Raw genomic sequence first — 23,741 nt, forward strand, 5'->3', positions numbered from 1 at the left:
AGAGTGAACCTGAGATTTGAGCACATCAGTACAGCACATAAACGCAAGGGCCACACTAATAATAATCACTAAGATTAAAGGAGCACGCCACCAATTTAACACATAAATGTTAGTGTACTTGTTAAGAAAAGCACTACTTCACCTGTGAAAACAGTTGTATTGTCTTCTGTGCATCTGAATGAAACCTGCTGAATTAACATACAGGAAAAAAAGACAATGAGGACGCTATCGGGTTTAGTGAGTTATAAGTTTACACATTACGGGAATAGTAAAATCCAGTGTTTTTGACTCGTGCAAGACTCTAAAAGTCTGAAAATAATGTTAATAATTCCTTTTCGAGTCTGCTTAAAATGTCTCCTACTTTATGAAACGTTGATACATCCGTTAAAACAAAACAACAGTCAGGATTTAAAAACCTTACACTTGTTTTAGTCAACTCACATGCCAACCACACCAAAGCAGTTAAGCCTGATGTTGTGGGATCTGGAAGCTTTGTGGGACCATCAAATTTACTAATGGGAGGTAAGATATATATATATATATGGGAGCAGGACAGGCAAATACACTCTCATACACACTCAGAGGGATATTTCAACACAAGCACTTTCTACATTTCTGAGGATTACGATAATCTGCTTCCGTCGGTTCCCCATCTGCTCTCTGGTGTGTAAGTATGAGTTTGTGTGTTAGGGAAGAAAAAGTACTTTCACATTACAAGCAACAAAAAACATGAAAGGTTTCTCCTTATACAACAGATTTATTTTTGGTTGGCTAAATTCTGTTTTTAAACAGCAAACAAAATCACGTTTTACGTGGAACATTGCATTTTTTCCATCCTTACACAAAGTGAGACCAACACCAACATGTTGCAGTTGTACTTAATTGTGAGAACAAAAATAAAGTGATACACAGTCATACACGAGAGAAAAACAATATTTCAACAACGAAAGGAAGGCTTTGAAAGTAAGACACTTTCAATTTCAACAAAATCACAATGAAAAACCCTCACCATGTGGGACAACACATAAACTACACTACGTGTCTTTACACAAAATAAAGTGTTCAGTGGCTTCACTGGTGCTGCAGACAAAACACACACATTCACATACGTGACATACAGTGCACTCTCTCGCACACAAAAAGATAGATTAGAGGAGGCACTGGACAGAAATGTGAAAATACATTCACTTAGTGCAGATTCAGACACATACTCACTCTGTACATTAAACTGTGGAATCAGCTTCTTGATCATAAAAGTGCTTCAGAATGAATGTCGGTGAAAAGTAAGGTTGGTAAGGTGTTGGAGTGAGAAAACAAACATGAAGGTGAGTTCAAAACAGAATAGAGGTAAGTCGGAATCAGAGACTACGACACTTATATTTCCCCACCTGGTCACATCCACACTGGACTAAAAGCCCCTGAATTCCTGTTTAATGGTGGCCAAGACAGTGTGTACACATAGGAGAACGTTAAAGGGGAATTCCACCAGTTCCACCATCAATTACAGATCTTTGAGAGAATGACCACATACGTGGAAAAGTGCTGTGAAAAGTCTTTTGTGGCTGCAAAACATGGTTAACTACCTCAAGTGACATCACTTGAGTCAGCATCAGATGGGTTTAAAAAAATAAATAAATAAAACTTGGTGGGTGCGTGGAGTAATAAAGAGTTGACTTTACCAGACTGCTAAAGTCTGCTCTTCATCATCACTTGTAAAACACACCTAAATCTCTGACCAAACAGCCGATGTTGCATCGTGGGTAATGTCGGCGACAGGATAAAGAATGTGTGAATAAAAAAAATGTCATCTGTGGTTCAATTAAGAACTGTTCATTGTGAGTCCAACAATGTCACTAAAGTGCAATGCTGAAATCACAGAGGGACTCTTTAAAAGGCTGCAAATGCTGAGTGAAGGCAGGATAAATGTGATAATCACTCCTTAGCAAAGGAGCAATTTACCAGTTTTGAAGGTCCCATATTGTATACATTTAAATGTGTAGTTCTGTTTGGATTATAAAGCAGGTTTAGTTGCTATATAAATAGAGCTCCAGGGAAGCTTAAGACAGTAGGTTTAAAACCATATTGACATGGTTTTTGGTGCTTAAAACAACAACAATGTCTTCTTATGGATATAAGAACTGAAAATAAAACATCTGAAAAGTGTAAAATATGGGACCTTTAAATAGTCTCTATCTTGATTTTCATTATCAGCATTCTACAAGGAAGACCACATGATAGCGTGCAAAAGCTCTGAAAATAGCTTTTATGTCAAACTACTTGAAAAAAAAGTTAAAACTAACTGGCAGTTTAAAGTCCAGCACATTTCATACAAACCAAAAGATTTAAACTACTTTCATATTTAGGATACAAGACTGAGGAGTGTTTACATTAGCTGTCACTATAGCATATTGTATCGGTAGACTCGATGATAGATTGAATTTAAAGATTGAAAAGACTTCCACAAAGTGCTATTCCTTATATAAATATTTCAAACATTCATTTCCTACTCTAGTAAAATATGTACATACGCAATGTGCACGAACTCCTGGTCATGAGGTCAAAGGTCAGGTGGTCTGCTGCCTGAAGGTTTTGATGTTGAAGCCTAAGATGGTATAAATAAGACCACCATGGAGGTTTCAGCAGGTTCAGCTAGGTTAAATGGAGTGTTTGTGTGTGTGTGTGTGTGTGTGTGTGTGTGTGTGTTTGTGCGTGTGTTTGTGTGTGTAAATATATAAAGTTTCTCACTGGTTGTGATGATGAGAAGTGTGGACCTATGAGAATATAGGTGTTACTTTGATTTCAAAATGTGTTATTCAAGATACTAAGAAACTTTGAAGAGTCAGAGTCCTACAGACATTATAAAATGTTGTCATCACCAGCAGTAACTGGATGTCTTGTGTCTGTCTGAAGTATGTCACTGTCTCATAGTGCCGTCTAACAATCGCCTCCTGGACACTTTTGCTTCTTTACAGCACCTCCAGCTCTACTATGTGACAGTGTAGAGTTCGTCCTTGCCGCTCTGACAGAGTGTGTATCCACAAACCCGAGGTCTCCAGCTCCAGCTCCAGCTCCAGCCTCTGCTCCAGCCCAACACCTCCCTGTCCTTCTCCTTCGGTGGCAGCAGGAACACCACGCAGCTGGCCACCAGGATGTGCCACAGCGAGTGGGTGTAGTAGTAGTTGTCCTCCGTCTCGGCAAAAATGTACAGACACACCCCGATTAAGGCGCAGATGGCCCCGGGAATCAGGTAAAAGACCCAGCGCTGCCAAGAAGGAGGATAGCAATGTCGTCGACGGACCCCTCGGTACACCTGCAAACAGAGGAGAAGAACAGCAACAGGAAGTTGGTAGTTTTATCTCAACTCTACAACAGATTCATTGTCAGAGTGTTTTACAGAACTGCTGTCAAGATCCTGGTGTATCTCTTACCCAGGCGATGACCATGAACAGTATGGCACAGAGGACGGGGCCCAGCAGGTTCCACAAGCCTTTGCGGTCCAGTTGCATCGACATGGCTATCAGCAGAGCCCCGAGCATAAACAGGGTCTGAACACACGCACGCGCGCACACACACACACACACACACGCACGCACACACACAGTAACAAGGAACAGACAACAATACTGAACAAATATGTGCAAACTATGAAAACAGTGTAACAGAAGAAGAGACAGCAGTCAGTGTCTTACATATTTGAACGTGTCTCTGACGCGAGCCATGCACAGGATGGTGACCCAGATGGAACAGACTGACCCCAGGAAGTCACAGTATTGGAGGGTGTCATAGTCCATTATACACAGGACTGCTACACCTGGCTGGTCACATGCGTGGTAGAACTATAAATACAAGGAAAACAAAGCACGGCATCGAAGATGAGGAATCACTGACTGTTCCACCTTTTAGCGGTGCAAGCAGGAATTAATGTTCACCGTCTGGAAGCTCTCCTTCCCCCGGGGTTACATATACACACAGATCTGCTTCTCTGTTTCAATGGTTTACAAAATAGAACTCACAGTTGGTAAAAAAAAAAAAAGGCTTGAAATTTGTGTGCAATAAAGTCTAGATTCATCTTTGATTTTCTTTGTTGTCAACCACAAAGGGCCATACCTAACAACAAAAATACATCTCCACAGTACTTGGTTCATTACTAGAAACACATCTCTAGACCGTCAGCTTGCTAATAAAGTTTGAAAGTGTAACGACGAAATCAAACACTTGATTGACTCGAGTTTGTCTTCAAACAATATCAACGTGGGAAATATCTACGCTTCAATTTCCTGTAACTTCCCTCTTACACAACAACGCCCGAACTTTAGTGCGTTACCGTGGAGAACAACATGGTGAAGAGGTAGACGGAGGCCTCGGTGATGTAGCCGCGTTTGATTGCCACCACGATGGCGGGCAGGAAGAACAGGTTGCTGAACGTGAGCAGCAGAGTTGCCGTCAACTGGCGTCTGTACGACTGAGCCGTCGAGTCGTCCGTGCAGCCCCAACCATTCCAGCCTGGAAACACACAGAGAGACCAAATGAGGGCGACGCCGTGATTGCTGAAGAAATGACAACAAAGAGGACGAGAGAGAGAGAGAGACAGAGAGAGGACGAGTATCCGTGTATGTGTGTCGTACCAGCCTTGCAGACGCAGGAAGCGTACAGGTAGCTGTAGGATCTGAGTAGTCTACATTCACCGTACGTCCCACAGTCCTCTATGCAGGCACTGATGAACACCTCGGGGACCACAGACACCACTGATGTATTACCACAGTTACTGCTGGAAGAGAAACACACACACACACACACACACACACACACACACACACACACACACACACACACACACACACACACACACACACACACAAGTTGGGCGCATTATTTAACACACCATTCAGTCGGAGACCTCTGAATGTAAACCAACATAATGTAGAAAACGTCCCCGATTTTATCCCCAAACACAATCGCGTCCATGTTTGTTAAAATCGGCACCAACCGCGAGAACAACCTCTGTGCAGTCACGTTCCTGCACTGTAAGTAGCCGGCATTCAGAAATTTTAACACACAAACTCAAATGTGTATAGTCAAGATATATATAATTATATACAAGCACAATAAAAAATATATTGGCCCAGAAATGTGCAGAAATAAAAGACCTTATTTGTGTGTGTGTGTATATATAAATATATTACTGCAAAATGCATGTGTGTGTTACCTGTTGCATATGAGCTGCAGGGTGAGGTACCATGTTGTCGACTGAGGAAAAGGCAGCCTGACCACAGCTTTAGGAACACTGGCGTTCACACCAATGCCATATCCTCCAAAAAAAGCTGTCGGAGAATCAATGATTTATATGTCATTTGTCTTATGTCAGTATTGTGCATTATAATCCAAATCGAGACCTACAGAGCAGCCTGTGGCTGGAACGATAAATCTATAATTCAAATCAAATACCAGTATTCTACTTTTCAAGTCAACTGCCATTAAAAAAAAAAGAAGTGAATCTGAATCTGGACTGGGGAAGTTCACCTGCATCTGAACTGGGTTTTTTTGCGGTACATCAATATAATGTAAACAGAAATATCACCTGGATAGCTGATCCGTCTGTACGTATCATTTAACCAGAATGTCTGCGATTTTATCTTGATGTTTCCTGATTAATTACAGCAGTTATTTCCAGGTGTGTGTATGTGAGTGAGTGCTGCTGCTGCACCTGTGCGACAGGGTTGAGAGTGGTTGAGTTCAAGGACTGGAGCCCAGGGAGAAAGACAGGCGACCACACTGCTGCTGTTCCCCAACGTTGCATTAGTCTACAAATACAACACACGCACACACACACACACACACACACACACACACACACACACACACACACACACACACACACACACACACACACACACACGTGAATCAAAGCAAAGCAGAACAACATGAAGGTTTAACTCTTACTGCATATGTTTAATAGTATTGTTACTCACGGTGTTGAGAGTGAGCTGCAGGTTGAGTGTACCACCGGTGGCTTGTGTGTGCAGGGGGTAGGTGAGCAGCGTGGGGTGTGTGTTTGTGACGCTGACATTGGGGCCGTTGGTGGGGGTGAAGCGCAGTGACAGAACGTCCACCTCCTCGTACAGCACAGGGAAGCTCCACACACACGCAGACGCCAACAGCGCCGTTACCGGTGACGACTGGTTGCTAAAGGGGACTGTGCCACTAACAAACAAGCTGTTTCCTGTTGAAGTTGAGTTGGTGGAGCTGCTGTTGCCGCAGAGCTTGTTGATGTCATCATCTGCTTCAAGGCCGACACTTTCGGGCTTACATCCCACTGAGGTAAACACACACACACAGACAGACAGACAGACAGACAGAGGGTTAGAACAGAGACATCGTGTGTGAAACGTCAGATTAAAACACGTGTTTGTGTTCACCTGTGACGTTTGAGACGATACTAAAGGTCACAGTACGGTTGACTTCGCTGCTCTCCACGACAACTCGTAACCAGGTGTCCCAAGGTGGGCGAGAGAGAGCTGCAGAGCAGCTGATCCCCGAGCAGTTCGCTGTTACTGGGCCCTGCTGCAGAGAGGCAGAGCCGAGCCTGAGGACCAGTGAACAGTTTCCACCGTCTTCTTCCTCTCCTGACAAACAGTCAGCCACAGAGACCGAGAGAGACGAGGCAAACTCTGGAACATACAGCCTACGACGAACACAAACACATTCAGTGTACTGCCCGTGATATAAACAAGTACATGACGGCACAGAGAGAGGAAGTACAGGACATAAAACAATAAAACATGTACGCATGAATACACAAACAATTATTACTTAAGGCGTGCAGGTCTGTCAGGGGCTGCGGTCTGTGTGAGGAATGTGTCCTGCTGTAAAACGGGTGTGTCCACCGCTCTCCTAATTGATAGCTGAGGCTGGAAGAAAAAGGAGCAGGACGGAAAGCCCTAAGAGACAAAGAGAGACACAAAAATAAATAACTATAGATATTCTGGTGCACAGTTCTCTGCATACAGATTAGCACAGGGCAAAGGTTACTCAGATTAATGAGGTTACTAATAAATCAGAGGAAAGAAGAACAATAAAATGACAAAGATCTATGTGAATCGAGGCTCAATAGGACTCCACTGCAAGCTGGAATTCTGCAAGCTGAACAGAGCCAAATGAAAATGAAGAACGAGAATGTGGTTTAGCGACTTTACATACAAAACAATGCGGAACAGGTTGGAGGAAAAGGGACATTTACGACTTGAGTGGCACGATTGGAATACTGACAAAATATATCGACGCTCCCATGCAAGACACTTGTTTTATTCAGATAAGTATCCTCCTAAATGGTCTTCATTACGATTTCAGCTATTTGAATACACAATGAGCACAACTGGATCAGGAGTGAAAAGTCATAAAATTAAAAAAAAAAAAAAAAAAAAATCAACCTCAGCAACAACAACAAGAGAAAGTAACAAGCATGTATTATACAAAGCTCCATACAAACCTTCTGCTCTATGCGCCCATCATCTTCAGGCAAGTGTGCAGCAACGTACCAATCACCTGGAGCAGGGTCGGAGAGGTTAAACGTTGAGGAGCTCTGGGACGTCACCGGCAGAGTCAGAGACAAACAGGGGCTCCAAAGGGTTGAGTTGGGAAACATCAAACCGATCGGGTTTATAACAGGAGGAGAACCCCATTGAATATGGCTGCAGAAGATGTGAGAAGAGCAGAATATAAAAACAGAAAACAAAGAGTCACAAAAGGTTTGGAAGAGACAGATAGGGACATTTAATTTCAAAAACAGACATCAGCAGGTACATTTTGGGTGGACATTGTCACGATAGGGAATTTCCTATCTTACATCGTGACGTTGTGCTGTCCACAGTAGAAGTTGTGGCCCTTCGTCACAGAAAAGAGCCAGCGAGCGATTGCGGTGTCCTCCGGCACATGGAACTTCTGCAGCCTCACGTTGCCATACCAACCGTACTTTGACAACTTCTGAGCAGGTTTGGACGAAAGCTCCGATACGAACGTCAACTGTCCATCTGTAGGAGAAACAGACGTTCGTTAATGTAGGAACGCAGTTTCTCTCCTGAAGGCAGTGAAGTTGGTCTCAAATGGTAGACACAGGTCGGATGTGTATGAAGGAGAGACAGCCTAAACGGTACAGTAAAAGTCTGCTCCATAATAATTGGAGTCCAGCAAGGGACTTGCGCTTCCCTCAAAAGGAAGTATGAGCCAATCTGAGCATGTTCTGTCCAGTGAATTCATTGTGATGCCCTCAAGCCGACCATTATAATGTGACCCAGAATCCTCGGAGGCTACGAACTGCTGACAAACTTGGATATTTGTATGGAATATAACTTATTTTTTATATATATAACTATAACATATTTGTATTTGCTGCTGCTTCTTTCCTTGCATCGATCTATGTATGTTGACATGTTGATGTGTTACTCTGATATATGGCAACTATTCTCCCTCTGAGTGTTTAAAGTTGTGTATGGACTGGGTAAACTGCACATATACTGACCTTCTTGGGATCAATAAAGTTGTCTGAATATGAAGAAAAATTTAACACATTATTCTGGAACCAATAAGTAATTTGTGTTTTTTGGGGGGGTTGCTGTTTTTTGTTTGTTTGTTATATCTCCGTGTGTTAATGTGGAAACCGTTAACACGTTTTCCTTATTAATTATAATGTTAAGTATTTCATTTCCATATTGTACTTGTAATATGCAATGAATTAAGAAGGAAAATCGGATGTTAGAGATTTCCTGTATTATTTAATACATAAATTCTCTCAGCGAGATGAAGAAATGCAAACGTATGCAGGACAATTCACCAAAGGCATTCAGGAATAAAGAAGACACAATAAATGCTATCAAAATAGTGTAGGACAGGGGTGTCAAACTCACTTTAGTTAAGGGGCCACATACTGCCAGACCAATAAATTCATAGCATAATAACGCAGACATAACGACAACATTTCTCTGTTTAAATCATTGGTGAAGGTTTTTGGATGATAAACCCTATTTTAAAGGTCTTTCTACAATAAACTAGAAACATAAAGACCAAAAACTCAGACATCAGCCCACTGTTTATCTGCCTGGGCTCTCTGCAGATTCCCTCGCTTTGTGACGCGTTTGACGTCACACTATTGACGTCAATAGTCAATTGACTGTTTCTGAAGCAATTACTGGATCGATTAAAAAAAAAAAAAAAATTACAAAACGTTTGTACTCATAAACCTCCATATTCTCATAGAAATGCAATGCATGTCTTTCTGTAATTTTCACACTTGGCAAAGTCACCCGGCGGGCCGAGCTGGACCCCCTGGCGGGCCGGATCCGGCCCGCGGGCCGTATGTTTGACACCCCTGGTAGGACTTGCACGGCGAAACTTGGTTTTAAGACCTGTAGAAAGAGTCTGCTGACTTTTAGCAAGTTAAAATAACCAATAAACAGCATCGCTACCGGAGATGCACCGTGGAGACATCCGTAGGAGACACGTGTTGTCACCTTCAAACCTGCAGCTGACATCTTAAAATAACTTAGTGCCAGCTGCGACTGTTAGCAGCCACGCTAACACCCGTCTCTTTCGTCCCTGCCGCTGGAAACACTCACCGTCTCCTAAAGTCCGAGCCGTCAGGGCGACGACAAGGAGACCGCGTAGAAAACAAACTTCCATGTTTCCCCTACGACTGTCCCGAGTCGTCACATCTTCCCGTATCCACCTCTAATGTCACACATAACTACCGCTGAGAAGACATCGCTCTGCGTGCACACAGCTTCCTGATTTCTATGTAAATACGTGACGTCACGAGAGTTGCCAGGCGCTGCCTTTGGGGGGCGTGGGAAATAGCAGAACCACCATGTGTGCGTGTGTTAATTATAACATGAATTCTTAAAAAAATAAATAAATAAATAAAAAATTCTTGAGACAAACTTAAAGGCAACACACTGGCCCATGGTGAATATGGGACAGCACTGAAATAGCCTGCTTGTGTGTATCTTTCAAGATTAGGACTTTCACTGTCAAGATACTAAGATACTAATTCACACTTTTAGACTGGGCGACAAGCAAGATCATCATTAAGACAACTTTTAGATATATCAGGCTCATCATTGCAGGACAACTTAATCAGTCTCTTTAACATTTTCACAAATATTTGTTGCATTGCATGTGAGAGATTTCAAGGAGATTGGACCACATGTGAAAATAAGCACATGAAATCACTGACTAGCATTTGTGATTTATAAAATGAAGGCAATTAAATAAAATGAATTGCAATCTAATAAAACAGACAAAAGACCCACTGATAAAAAAAACAAAAAAAACACAAACACCAAACTACCACCTCCAAATCTGATGTACAAAATCAATATCTCCAAAATTCAAGTGTAAAACATCTATCATTTCAGTGCCTCTTACTATGTTTTTAAAGAACTCATTAATATTTATTGATTACATCATTTATAAAATACATTTCTTTGTTGATTTTCTTGCCGAACTCCTAAAGTATACAGCCAAATTAAAAAAAAAACTAAAGTAAGGAGAGAGTGAGTAGCAACAAAGACAGGCATTCATCAAATTCATCATTAAGCTAATCATCATCTTATTCTAACAAGAACAGACTGTCAAAATGCATTTTGAACCCCATTGTTTCACTGACTGTTAATCATTGAGAGGAATAGCTTTAAACTAAAGATCATAATCCAAATTGTGCTCATAGAAAGTCATAAAAATGTCACGTCGTCCTGTGACTCCACCCAGCGCCACTGAGCATCGTATCCCAGCAGAACCTTCTCTCCACTGGATTCACTCTCTTCCTCCTCCATCCTCGATTTGAAGCTCTCCTGTGTTCGGTGCATTGTGTGTGTCTCTCCTGACTGTTGAGTGACGGCAAAACTGCCAACTTTCAATTCTCCTCTTGCTCTGTTGGATCTGAGCAGAGCTGCTTTGATGGTGTTAGCACGACCTTTGATGTCTTTGAGCGTCGCTGCATCTGAGTGCTGTGGTTGTGACTTTGCTACACTGGTGCTAACCAAATGTTTGGCAGGGCTAAATGATGCCTGACCACAACTTCCCTGTCTGGAACGACTGAATACAAACTTGGGGCTGGAAGGGCTCGGAGGTCTCTCTTCACTGGACTCAGATCTCTGCATGTCAGAGAAGCTCTTGTGGTCTGAATCACCACAATCAGTGTGTGGTGATTGTTGATCTGCTGATTCATCACCGGTGGTTTCAGTGAAATCCTGAAGGCTGGTAGGACTTGGGCTTTCTCTGAGGGAGAGAGGAGTGGAAACAGTCAGCCACATGTGGAGCACAGATTTTTCCTTCCAGCAAATCCTCATTATCAGGAATGTGCAAAATCCTGTGCAATATAATAAATACTACTAAATCATATCGTATTTCATCGTATCATATCGTATTGTATTGTATCGTATTTTATCTTATCTTATCATATCTTATCGTATCTGATCTTATCTAATGGTATCTTATCATATCACATTTTATCATATCGTTCTGTATCTAATCTTATCTAATGGTATCATATTGTACTTTACGGTACTGTGTCTTATCTCCTACAGATAAGACAAGACAAGTAGTAGATTCAGTTTACTGATGCTGTTTGGGAAACCCCCTTTTTTGGTTCGAGTCCCCAAGGTTGCCATTTCATTTAATTGTGTTGAATGTACTTAAATACACTGCAGGGCAACTTGGCAAAAATCTGGAAACATTCACTTTGTGGACATTTGCAAAGATATAATGAAATTACAGCTTGGATTTTACTTGACACGCAGTCAGTGTATTCTTACAACAGTGATTTTGTGATTTTCTACAAAAAATAGACATTTTATTTCTCACATATTCTTCAGAACACTGATAAATATGCCACATATACTAAGTGATATGAAAGCGTTTTAGTTAAGTCTACAAAGGTGTTATAGGTTCCTTGGGTTGTGTAATGCAAATGCCTCCAAAGATAGTGAAAACTCACCTGCTCTGAACTAATATATTGTGATAGATATTGGTCTGGACAATGCTTTAATACAACTTGAATAATCATGTGCATATTTTCACTGAAATTGGGCTCCTTCAGACACCTGGCAGGCTCAACGCTCATACCTGCACGGAGACATCGAAGGCCCATGGTCCTCCAAGGTCACCAGGCTGCTCAGGCTTCCTGTTAAACTGCTGCCACGGCTGGCCAAGGCACCCCGCTCCTCTATCAGCCAGCGCATGGCCTCGATGCCCTCGTGCACGGCCACCAGCTGGCGCAGGATCCTCACATCGGCAGAACGGAGCCACACCTGTAAATAAAGGAGCAAGTATGTGCGAGTGACAGGCGGAGAGGAGTGCATAATTTCATTGTACTTCTACCAAAGGGCCACACAAGACAGAACAGTCTGCCCCCTCTTAGTGAGGCCCCTGCTTCTATGCTCAATTGACTACAAAGAGAAGAAAAGATCAGCAAGAGGAACAAAGGTGAGCAGAGGCATCCAGTCAGAATGTGCAAAGTGAATGGAGATAAAGCATAGAGCAGACAGGTGAGGTGAGGTGTGGTGAGGACAATGGTGACAGTGGCTGTCATTAAAAATCAGAATGAGCAGGTGAAGTGGCTCAGAGTACAACTCTGTGGTGACATTTCAGCAGACCTGTCAGCAGAATAAACAAAAACAAGTTGTGCAAGTTCTGGCGGTGGCCGAGCATGTAGAGATGCACAGGCAGGTGTAAAGTCACAACAGAACAGAAGCGAAGCTATCTGGTCCCATTTAAAAATATGCATAAATATATCTTAAGAAATTAATTGCTGAGCGCACAAAAGAAATCTTTACCATCTCTTGTTTTAGGTTGTTAATCTTGTCAGAGAAGCTGTCCCGTAGGGCAGAGCTGTGGTCTCCTGTGTCCACCACATCAGAACTCCAACTATCCTCGCAGTTCGCAGCATCCTTCATCCACATCAGAAGACTTTCCGGTGTTTTCCTCCCGATCTTACTCTCCAGCTCTTTTAGATCTGGGAGAGAATCGTTGAGGATTTCCTCTGCCATCCCGCCGTGCATTAATCAAGTATCCTGGCTTTGGATGAAAGGAGAGCTTGTGCGTAAATTCGGTCCAACTTCCAAGCTGTGAGAAATTAGTGGGAAAACCACACATCCACAAATCCCTCCTCCTTCCCCCACTCTTATCGATTTACAGCTTATATTCCTGAACGCTCCACTGTTAAGCATGATCCTGGATGACAAACTTGTCACAGAAGCGCGGAACGAGCCGTGAAAACGCTGGAAGTGTGAACGAACAAATCATGAGTTGCCGCTGACTAATGTCACCATTCACAGCTACCACAGAGGTATTGCTGGTATGTGTCCCGGAACATGATGCTGGAAAGTGGAACTGCTCCATTGTGTCGTCCTCAAACAAAGGTGAGAGTTTCATACTTCAGCGGTCACATGGAGAGGCTTCCGTGACACCTGTGCTCACCGAGCTGCTGCTGGTGACGTCAGCACGCATGACATATATTCTATATATATATATAATATCGTGATGACAAGCTGTCGATGATTAGAGTCCAAGCAAAACATTGTTTGCATTGACTGCATTGATTGTTCATTCAGTGTTTAGCCGAGATTGTCATTTTCTACTATTTAATAACTGTTTCTGATTTATATTTAGTCCTGTAGTTTATCAAAACATTACATCAAAATGTAACTAAAGCGAGTAAACATGGTCCTGCAGTTATATACAATGTTTCCCCCATAATACAGAAGATATGCACAGCCTGTACTTTGCAGTGTTAAGTAAATCACTTCTTGAGTAACTTATTCGGAGATCAAATATTTAAAATGTAATCTCTTTTTGTGTCAATCACAGTGGCTTTAAAAGTTTTCACACTGCTTTTTTCCTGCACATTTTAATTCATTGTAAATTTGGTTTTAGATTGATGAGATTGGCCGTTTCCCTATTAATACTCTCAATAACCCATAATAACAAAATTAAAGCATGTTTTTAGAAAAAGACAAAACCTCTTATTACAAAGACCCTTTGCTATGACTCCAAACTGTGATCAGATGCATCCTGTTTGCTTTAATAATCCTTGATATGTGTCTTGATTGTGATTGGTAGCCTGCACTGCATGGATTGGACAGAGTTCAGACACCTGTGTGTATACGATCACCACATTCCTGACTGCATGTCAGTGCAAAAACTGAGCCATGAACTCCAAGAAGTTTTCTGTAAACTACTGTGATAAACTTTCAGAGCCAGTGGGACTCTTAATTGGCTGTCAGGGAGGTGACCAAGGACCCAGAGATTAGAGAATGTCCTAGAAAGATGACCAATGCTGCCTAGAACTATGTAAAACTAGGTAGGCTTTGGTAAATATACCACAAACAATGTACCATTTAAACAATATATCGACTTTTGGGTGATAACTAACACCCTCACTGCATAAAAAACATGCAGAATAATTTCTCCAAGTTCGTCATTGATGTGATTGATTGGTTATGAAAAGTCTGGTTAGAAGATGCAGCAAATACTGCATGTGTGCATTCCGCATTACTGTGTGAGATGCAATGAAGCTATTATGTTCAAAAGTGTAAAAAGTGTTTAAAGTTTAGTTCCTAATAAATTTATTAAATGAAACAAGACAAGCTGTCATTTGGCCACATTGCATGACAGAGACATACCTAATGTTCAAAGCATAGTCAAATATTTTCACTGCTTTGCACAAATGTTTTGAAAGATTTTTGTTTATGATAATATACAGTACCTTTGTAATCTGCAGCATGAAATAGCTTAAAACTTAAACTCAAGAGACAGAAGGAAACAGGTCTGTCCAGTTGCACACGGCCCACTTTTAAATCCACAGTCGGCTGAGGACATCTGCCACCCACTGAAATAGATGATTTATTTTTATTTGTCTGTCGTCATGCCCCATATTGATGCATTTCAGAATCAGAGCAACTGTTGTGGGAGCTTCCTGCGTCCTCACAATTGAGGTTAGGACCAGTTTTTATGCAGTAAATGCAATGTTCAACAAGTGTGAAACAGATGAAAAAGTAGTGTCCTGATTAAAGGTAACGCAACCTGCAGAATGCACAACTTAAAATAAGTTAGTGCTGCTTCACAAAGCTAGAGGGAGACAAACACTCATCACAGACCTGTCAGCTACTGCCAAGGAGCTTATCATCAGTTAGGTCCAACATCTTCAACTGTGTCATACAGGATGCAACTAACATGTGTTATAATGTAAGAACTACCAACATGAGTAAGTGTATGTATGTGCCACATAAACATAGACAAAGAAATGCAGTTAAAATATATTTGCACATTTATCTGTACAGGAAGTTTTGAGAAAGTAGTGTTTAGTTTGTGTAAGAAATAAAACAATACAGCAGCATAATCACCAAAACTAACAAATATGTAGGCAAATTATTGCAACGAATAACTATACCACACTTATAAGCTGGTATTGTTGTGTTTTGAAGTGGTTTGAAGGATGAATCATGATCTCACTAATTTAAAAGATGACATTTTACTAGCTCAGACTCAAAAACAAATTTCAGTCACCTTCACTTTTAAATCTCAGCAGTGCAACAGAATCTCTTAGTTGATTTTACTGGAGATGCTCTGTGGCCAACAGGACAACACCGTAGTCACAGTGAACCTGTAGAGAGTTGAATAAAAGTGAGCCAGCCTTGTATTTAAATATTTGTTATGCACGTTTTTACAGGAATCTCAGCATTCACTGTTGTGGATTATTGCCCTCATGCAAATTGCAACCGTAATCAAAATAAACAGCCAGAAATATGGTTTCATTACCTTCACAGAAAGAGAAAAGGGACCGTCATTGGTCGTGAATGTGCTACAGAAATACTGGTACCACAGCATCATTTTTACAGGAATCATATTCTATTTCTAATTAAACAACCCCACCATTCAGAGGCGGTTCTGCAGCTTTTGATAGAATCGGCAGATGGATTTTACACAGATGATATGAAAGTAGGAGTACTTTTCATCCATGTTGGCTTAAACATTTAGCTATTCTATATTTATTATTATATAAACATGAACATCTAAGATCAGAAATGAGCACAAAGAGAATGCTGCTAAAGAAAGGTTTATCTGAAATGTGTCTGCAAACATTTTCAGCCTGAATAATGGAAGAAACCCCTCATCTCTCAACCTTAGGTGCCCGTTTGTTACCCTCTAGACCAGTTAGTTCCTGGCTTGTTACAATAGTTTATAAAATATTGTGCTTTAAATTGATTTCCCATTTCTTCCAATGAAAATAATAATACGTGTTATTGAGCACCCTCTTTGACCTTGATAAAGCTGAACTCAAGCTGCCTGTATTTTCTAAAAGGGCCTCTAGATGGCAGCCAGGATCCAACCTTTCTAACTGATATTCTGGGCTGAATAATCAGGCTTGATTCCTACCTCTGGGATTTACATTCATTAGGTATGTTTTCTTAAGAGTGCAGATCAAGTTTCACCAACGAGGCTGTCGAACTGTGAGCAATCCGGAAATCTGAGCCTGAGTCAATACTCTGAGGTCATCTCACATCCTGACGAATCATAAAGAATATGTTTTTGGTAATTTTATAGGAGAGTCTCAGCCATTAAGTGTCCAAGTTTCTTGACAAATAATGCCGGACTGCTGTGGAAGTGATTTCCATGATTTCATCAGAGTGACGCATTACACTGAAAGTACATTTGTCAGACGTGACGCAACGTTCTTGTCATTTCTTGGAGTGAAAAAACAAATGGGAAGTTGGAGTGAGGAGTGAATGAAAAACCCACAAGGCTGTGGGGTGTAAAATATTACCCACCTATGGACAATTTGAGAGCGACCCTGAAGTGAGCATTACATGAGGTGGAGGCCAATCATAAAAATGCTTCACACAGAAAGAATTATGTTCTTTATGAGTCGGGGCCTCTGACTTCCCGTTTTAGGGAAATCATAAACTTACACAAACATTAAAAAATGGTCAAAATGTGGATGTCATTGAAAGGCCACCATTATGAGCAGATAAGATTTTACTGCATCTGTCAGTGCAATTAAACGTGATTTACTGTGAATCATAAAGAAGATGTGGGGTTTATTACAGGAGTTACCATGACTTTTTTTTTTGTTAAACCACCTGAATCATGTGAAGAGAAATGAATCCAGTGATGTGGACTGCATTCATCCCAAGTTCTGGACTACACATCAATCATAAAAGAAGGACCAGATACAGTTCAGCATCCTGGTGTTGCAGGATAATTCCCCTGGGAGTAAGCCCTGTGTGTGTGTTGGAATCCAGGGTCAGAAAAACAGCATTACAAACGAGGCCACGGGGCCAGGAAATCCTCCAGGTCCACATGGTCCTGTGCAAAGCACTCACATGCAAACACGGTCAATCAGTGAGGGCAGGGACCTCTGGATTGTTTTTTTTACAGCACAATTAGGTCAGAGAACGCTCAGTCGGTCATTTGTTCAAGTTTCCCAAGAAAAATAAGCTCTCAAGTGTGCAAATCGTCAGATGACCAAACATACAGTATACAAGAAATCTGAGAAACATCACAGTGTGGAGCTGCTTTCACCTGCTTTTCTTTAAAGGAAAAGAAAACCATTTTGCTTTCTTAATTGACAATTAGAGAAGATTGAGAATCAGAAACACTTTATTGATCCTGTCCTTCCATCCATTATGTATAACTGCTTTATCCCGAATGGGATCACCTGGGGTTGTTGTTGGTGGTGGTGGTGGGGGGGGGAGAGAGAGACTGGAGCTAGCCCGGTGCGAACCAGGCCCGAATTTGACTTTATGAATATATGGGTCTGAACATGCTCCTAGTCTGTCCATCCTGCTGGGTGTAGACTGGTTAATTTCAACCAATCAGCATGCACCGAAAACTGGCTGACACACTGCCACCGCTGCACTACCTAAAGCCCAAACGAAAGTGTTTTTTCCTCAGTGCAGCATATTTTTTTGTAATTCTTTTAATAAACGCCAGCAGTGTGATGAGGTGCTGATCATTTAGTCTGTGTGGAATGCTGAAGGTTAGACGATTTTTTTTTCGGCCAGCGAGAGTTAAATAATATTATCGGTGTGCGTGACTATCACCAGCTGTCAAATCACAGTGAAGGAGGGGCGGGACAAACAGAGGTAACCATCGACACTGGTCGCTGATTGGTCCGCCAGACTGTATTTACAGCGAAGAAAACTGAAGCTGTGAGCTACAGTCGGCGCAGCGAGGCTAGGCCGGAGTCTACGTTCTGGATAGATGGCCAGTCGATCACAGAAAAACAGACAAAAATAGATAACCATTGATGCTCACAATTAACCTAACATGTCTTTGGACGGTGGGAGGAAGCGGGAGTGAGAGGAACAAATCTAAGCCTACCTACAGTATAAATATAGAGAATTAAGATAAATAAGAAAATGAAAACACAAGATACCAGTTTTTAGATTTTGAGAGTGGTGTTGATCTTCTTGTCGATCAAGTCAAGATAGCATATTTCCGGAAAAGTCAAAACATTCCTCTGAGAATCTACAGTAAATCCAAAAAATGTGTAAAAAAAAAAGAAAAAAGGCCCAAACTGTTGGGTAATAACTCCTGCCGCTTGTAAATTTTTTTGTTGGGTGATCATGCTGCTCTGTGCATCTGTTTCCATTTAGGGACCTACAGAGAGATTAAATGAGTGTGGAAAGGTAATGGATCTCATATGTATGGAGAGGCCCCATTTACATCCTGTAATTGTGTTGTGTTTATTCAAACCAGGGACATAAAGCACAGATCGTGGCCCTGAGAAGACACATAAATACAGTATTTACAGTGCATGAGAGGCGTGAAGAGAAGTCCACGAATTTCCTGCTGAAGGGCTTGCAGACATTAAAATACACCAGCTTCCACGGTGCACGCTACAATGTCAAATTGAAGCAAAACATAAACCGAGATGCACCCTGCGTGAATGCACTGAGGCAAGCTCTTGCACAAACAGACAGCCCACGCTGTCTGAGTGCAGGGTCATCAATGGATTCCTCCTGCATCAATTTTTGTTGTTGAAACAGATGGCAGCGGCACCAAAGAGCTTGTGCTGCGCCTGATCGAATGCTTGATAGGAAAACCCCAGAGGAGCCTGTGTCAGAGGCCACAGGGGCAAGTAGATTCTAAGCACATTAACATTCCTGAATAAATAACCCCAGGGAATGTTATTGTGGAGACGTTAAACAGGATTTTCCTCCCAGAGCTCAGGAGAAAGGCCAGGCATCACTCCGGCATCTTTATCGCCCCGAGTTAGGAGGAGCTGAAGAATCCAGCGGCGAAAAGAAGCGATTTTTAAAACCCCCTTTTCTTCTAATCCTTCCTCCGGAAAATATTTCAATCTGTGAATTCAAGTTTCAACACATGAAAGCATTCTGGTCATTTTGGTTTGATGTCCTTCCTGGTGAAGGCTTGTTTAAAAAAAAAAAAAAAAAAAATGTATTTCATTATTGTTCATCTTTATGTACATAATAAAACACACCTGAATCATTTCACCAGCAGTGAAAAAGTCCTATTTCATATCATTTTCATGGAAGTGGCTGTGAATGTTTCTTTATGGTGCAGTCTTGACCACATTATGGGTTTCACATTGCTCTCAACAGAACATATGTTTGTAATAATTTACTTTCGGAGGACGAGGAGGGGGTGAAGAGGTTTAAGTTTTATCAAACTACCATTTCCAACGGTTTTCTCTTCACTACATTTAATATCATCTTAAGTTATTTAATGCATATCTTTCATCACATTGTTTTTCTCTTCCAGTTTCATCAAATAAATCATTTTTGCATGTTTTTAAAAACTGTAATTGATCCCAGGGATGTCACTTTAAATAAAAATCTGTACACAGTTTGGTGCCATTTAATGTGGAATACTGAACCTTGTTTGAAATAATTAACCATTTTAGTCATCTAATTGATGATTTGGATATAGAGACCTTCTCTGCAGGTCTGTTACTTGGTTACCAAATTCACCCCAATGGTTTCAGTGACTGAACAACAAACATCAGAAATACTATGAATATAACATTAACATGATTCTGTCAATTTTAACTACCAGTAGAGATGGTACCTGATTCATATAATAAAATGACTCTCTAAAGTGCTGGCTGTATTGTAAAGTGGCATGCTGGTTTTGATTTCCATTGTTAAGATGTAATGAAAACAACGTTTTCCACCTCAACTTCCATCTCAATGTATTAAAGTCACATTAAAGCCATCCTTAATATTCATTATTTGATTGCATAGATATCAGCACATCAAACACATCAATACGCTGTCTATACAAAAAAAATACCAAAACACAATCAATACACACAGAAATGACATTAGACACGTTATATTACATGAGCAATAATCAATACATTTACTCAGAATAAAGGAGGCTCCACTAATAGAAGTACAACTCCATATTATTGACTAAGATCTAAATCAATGTAACTACCGCTGTCACCAGTACATCAATCTATGCTGCATGTTATTCTTAACTATCAATGTCCGTCACTGAACAACTAGACGATAAGGATAGTGAGTAGTTTACTTTGGGAAGAATGAGAGGTGGGAGTAAGCAGGCCACAGTATCACAGCAGGTTTGGCTAACGTACCAAAATCTATTTCTTTTGTTGAGTGAGAAGGAGCAGGACGACTTCTTCATCACTGGATGATGTTGATTCCATCTTTTTTTTTTTTTTTTCTAAAGAATGAGCTTTACGCAAATCTTTCATTGGTAAAAAAGTGGATGTAGCTTTCGGGTCTGAAAAAAATAATTCCATCATTAATTAAATATCAGACCTCAAAAAGTGATATGTTTGGTCTGTTTGATTGACAGGCCAGTGGTGATTTCCACAATGTGTGGGCGGGCGTAGTGTCCTCAGAGATCGAGTCACATCCACCGCCACTTCTGGCTCCAAAATAACAAGATGGCGACGGCTGGATGCTATTCTCAAAGCTTCAAAATGTAAGTTCACTAATCATTGGTTGATGTCACTGTCGCTGCTGGCATGAATAGTTTTGAGGCGAGTATTTCAAATTTATTATAATTTATTCTTCATGCCCCCAGTGTGTAAAGCCCTTTACTGTATGTTGACTGGGTTGTTGGATCTCTGAATTCTGCTCTCTAATCAGCATTAAACGACCCGTCAAACAACTGAGTGGAGGACCTAAATGGAATGCAACACAACAAACCTCCCTGCTGCGCAGTGGTGCTACTTACAACTCAGAAAGTCTGTTATTGCCAAATCCTGGACGACCTCTCCCCCTCGCCCTCCCTGTGCATGTTTGAGACGTCCGGGGAGGAGGCCGAAGCCTCCGACAGGATTCCTCTGGTTCAGCCTGCAGCTCTGTTATAGGGCAGCTTGGTGCTCACTAGATAGCAGCCGTCCACCCTTCCGCTCCCCTGTTGAATCACACATTCTTCATGTTGGAGGTCAGCATGGAAGGAGGAGTGTGTGCAGCTCTGGACACATTGATGACTGCATGAATTATATCTGCTCTTAATTGGGTGATTTTTTTTCTCTTTAAGGCCAGTGAAGGATTTCTGTAAGTGATCTTTCTCCAGGGACTTGTATTCATTGCGCGAAAGGTCGCCGCGAAGCGGCCGCCAGGTGACATGAGAAAGAAAGTGAATGAGGTCAAAAAGCCTCTGGCCAGGTGCCAATGGAAATACAGGTTTGTGTGAGAATAAGTGGTACATGAGATGCAAAGTTAATCACGCGGGGAAAGTTATACCCTCGTCTTCCTCTCTTTTCCTCCACTTTTCTGTCCCATGATTCCCCCTACTGCTGTTACTCTGGTTACAAGCTGAAAACACGAGGCCCAGTAGAGGGGCTCTGGGATTCGGTTCACCTCCATTACGCTGCACATGAGAAAAATTTCCATTTGATTGACACATTAAATCTTTGCTATCTCTCTATTAGCTTATCATTTTAGGGTGTGGGTAAACACAACCACCTCCTCCGTATGTTGCCTCATCGGTGATAGCGACTACCATGACCGACCGCTGCTGGCCTCCCCGTCTCAGACACAGAAAAAAACCCAACATGCGGCACGAGAAGATAAAGAGCCTCGCTGGTGAGATGTTGCTGTGCTGTCAGCAAATGGCTGCCAGTGCCAGGTGAGCATATGGTGAGCATCAGAGCATGCTCGCAATGTTTGATGAAGTCAGTGTTTGTGTTCTGTCAGCAGTATATTCTTCTTGGCCCCTTTCCCATGGGGCTCCTTCAGACACATATGGAGGTAATTTGTTGAAATTCTTCAGCAAGAAAGAAATAAGAGGGAGAAAATGGCCTTGGGATTTCGGGGTTAGAAATCAGTTTGAGAGGTTGGGACTCAGTGGGGGGTGTCTTTGGCGGGGGGGGGGGGGGGAATTCAGGGAATCAGAGTTTCTGTGGGCTTTAAAAGAGCTACAAGTAAGATGCTAGACTGTGTTTACAGATGTTTTTGGGGAAGTTGCTATGCTGTGACTTGGTAGTAAACAAGACAAAAAGTCTAAAGTCCCACATGTAAAACTAATAACACTGTCACCACTTAGTTTTGTTGTTAGAGTGACTCCAACTGTTAAATTTGTTCTACAGATTTGACAAAAAAATAAATAAATAAATAAATAAATAAAAAAATGAGTGATGCAATTACCATATTTACAAAGGATCTTCCCCTTGGGAGTAGGATTGCATTCAGCAAATTAGGTAACTTTTTGTTTTGCTCAACAAAGTATCCTGCATTTAAGAGGGAACTCTCCAAACCCACAGAAACACAATATTTTTAAGGATTATCCTTTGGAGCCATGAATATGCATGCTAACCTCACAGATGGGACAAATGGAGAGGGAGGATGAATTTGGCTGGCAGTTTTCCAAAAAAAAGAAAAATTTCCTATAATCCTAAAATTTGTGTCTTCTTTTATCCTCTGGGGTTAAAATGTACCCAGAGATGACTTTTTTTCTCCATTTTATCCCACATTCCTTGTATTAAAAATATATACTAGTTGTTGGGTAAACTTTAAATGGTCACTGGGAAGGATATAGGGATTAAAAAAGTAAAGTTTAAACCATAGACTATATAAAGATGGATGTAGCTTCTGGGTCATTGCAGAAGTACCTTAGAGTACAATACCACTGATGGCCACTAGGGGTTGGTACCAAAAAGCCTCTGGCTCCATAGACTCCCATCCTCTGTATAAGAAGTCAATATGGTGTCATTCACTACATTCACTACTTCTTATTGTCACAATTGAGCAGGAGGAAAGACCCAAGCACACGATTCAGACAGAAGGAATATAACAAAAACAAAAGAACCTTACTTACTAATAAATGGTACAACAAAATGCAGGTCATGGAGAAAAAGATGAGGATTAGTCCAGTCATAACTCTCATCTTAACTAATGTGGGCATGACTTTCACTTGATAATCAGGCAACTGGGAGAGAATGAAGGTGGGTGTGTAAACTGGCTGGATGATTGTCAGGAGCTTTGGAGGGAAAAGTGAGAGGCTGTGTTCCAAGTGGCATACTTCCCTTAGTACACTAAGATACAGTACTCTGACATTTTAGGACTCTTACTTTTGTTGTACTTGAATTTCAACAGGGTAGTGTTATCTCGTACTGCATACTGCCATTCTGCATTTAATGGAAATAACCATAACATTTGAATGCATCACCTGCCCCCATATCTGCAGGACAGAAATTGCCCTCTGTTTAACACACACAATTAACATACTGATGGCTTCTGTTCAAGAGC

General features: G+C 41.4%; 2 protein-coding genes across 3 annotated transcripts; both read right to left on the reverse strand.

Annotated features, from left to right (window-relative positions):
• Positions 1–743: 743 nt before the first annotated feature.
• pgap6 (post-glycosylphosphatidylinositol attachment to proteins 6) lies at positions 744–9,767 on the reverse strand. 2 transcript variants are annotated; one of them, XM_069718196.1, is made up of 13 exons: positions 9,609–9,767; positions 7,844–8,027; positions 7,487–7,688; positions 6,811–6,938; positions 6,417–6,682; positions 5,970–6,313; positions 5,705–5,801; positions 5,207–5,321; positions 4,626–4,765; positions 4,325–4,503; positions 3,690–3,836; positions 3,429–3,545; positions 744–3,310 (listed from the first exon to the last, which is right to left on the reverse strand). In XM_069718196.1, exons 1-13 carry the CDS (start codon positions 9,670–9,672, stop codon positions 2,987–2,989), a joined length of 2,307 nt encoding a protein of 768 aa, XP_069574297.1. In that variant the 5' UTR covers positions 9,673–9,767; the 3' UTR covers positions 744–2,986. The 2 variants fall into 2 exon arrangements, with proteins under 2 accessions (XP_069574297.1, XP_069574296.1); XM_069718195.1 differs by having other exon boundaries at positions 4,626–4,768.
• Positions 9,768–9,859: 92 nt separating this feature from the next.
• LOC138632552 (leucine rich adaptor protein 1-like) lies at positions 9,860–13,363 on the reverse strand. The gene is made up of 3 exons (XM_069718199.1): positions 12,825–13,363; positions 12,115–12,299; positions 9,860–11,268 (listed from the first exon to the last, which is right to left on the reverse strand). The coding sequence occupies exons 1-3, from the start codon at positions 13,047–13,049 to the stop codon at positions 10,722–10,724; spliced, it is 957 nt and encodes a 318-aa protein (XP_069574300.1). The 5' UTR covers positions 13,050–13,363; the 3' UTR covers positions 9,860–10,721.
• Between the last annotated feature and the right edge of the window lie 10,378 nt (positions 13,364–23,741).

Source organism: Brachyistius frenatus, unplaced genomic scaffold (genome assembly GCF_029030835.1).
Source record: "Brachyistius frenatus isolate BFR_SWC_R1_liver_20210118 unplaced genomic scaffold, ASM2903083v1 Contig_188, whole genome shotgun sequence".
Lineage (NCBI taxonomy): Eukaryota > Metazoa > Chordata > Actinopteri > Embiotocidae > Brachyistius > Brachyistius frenatus.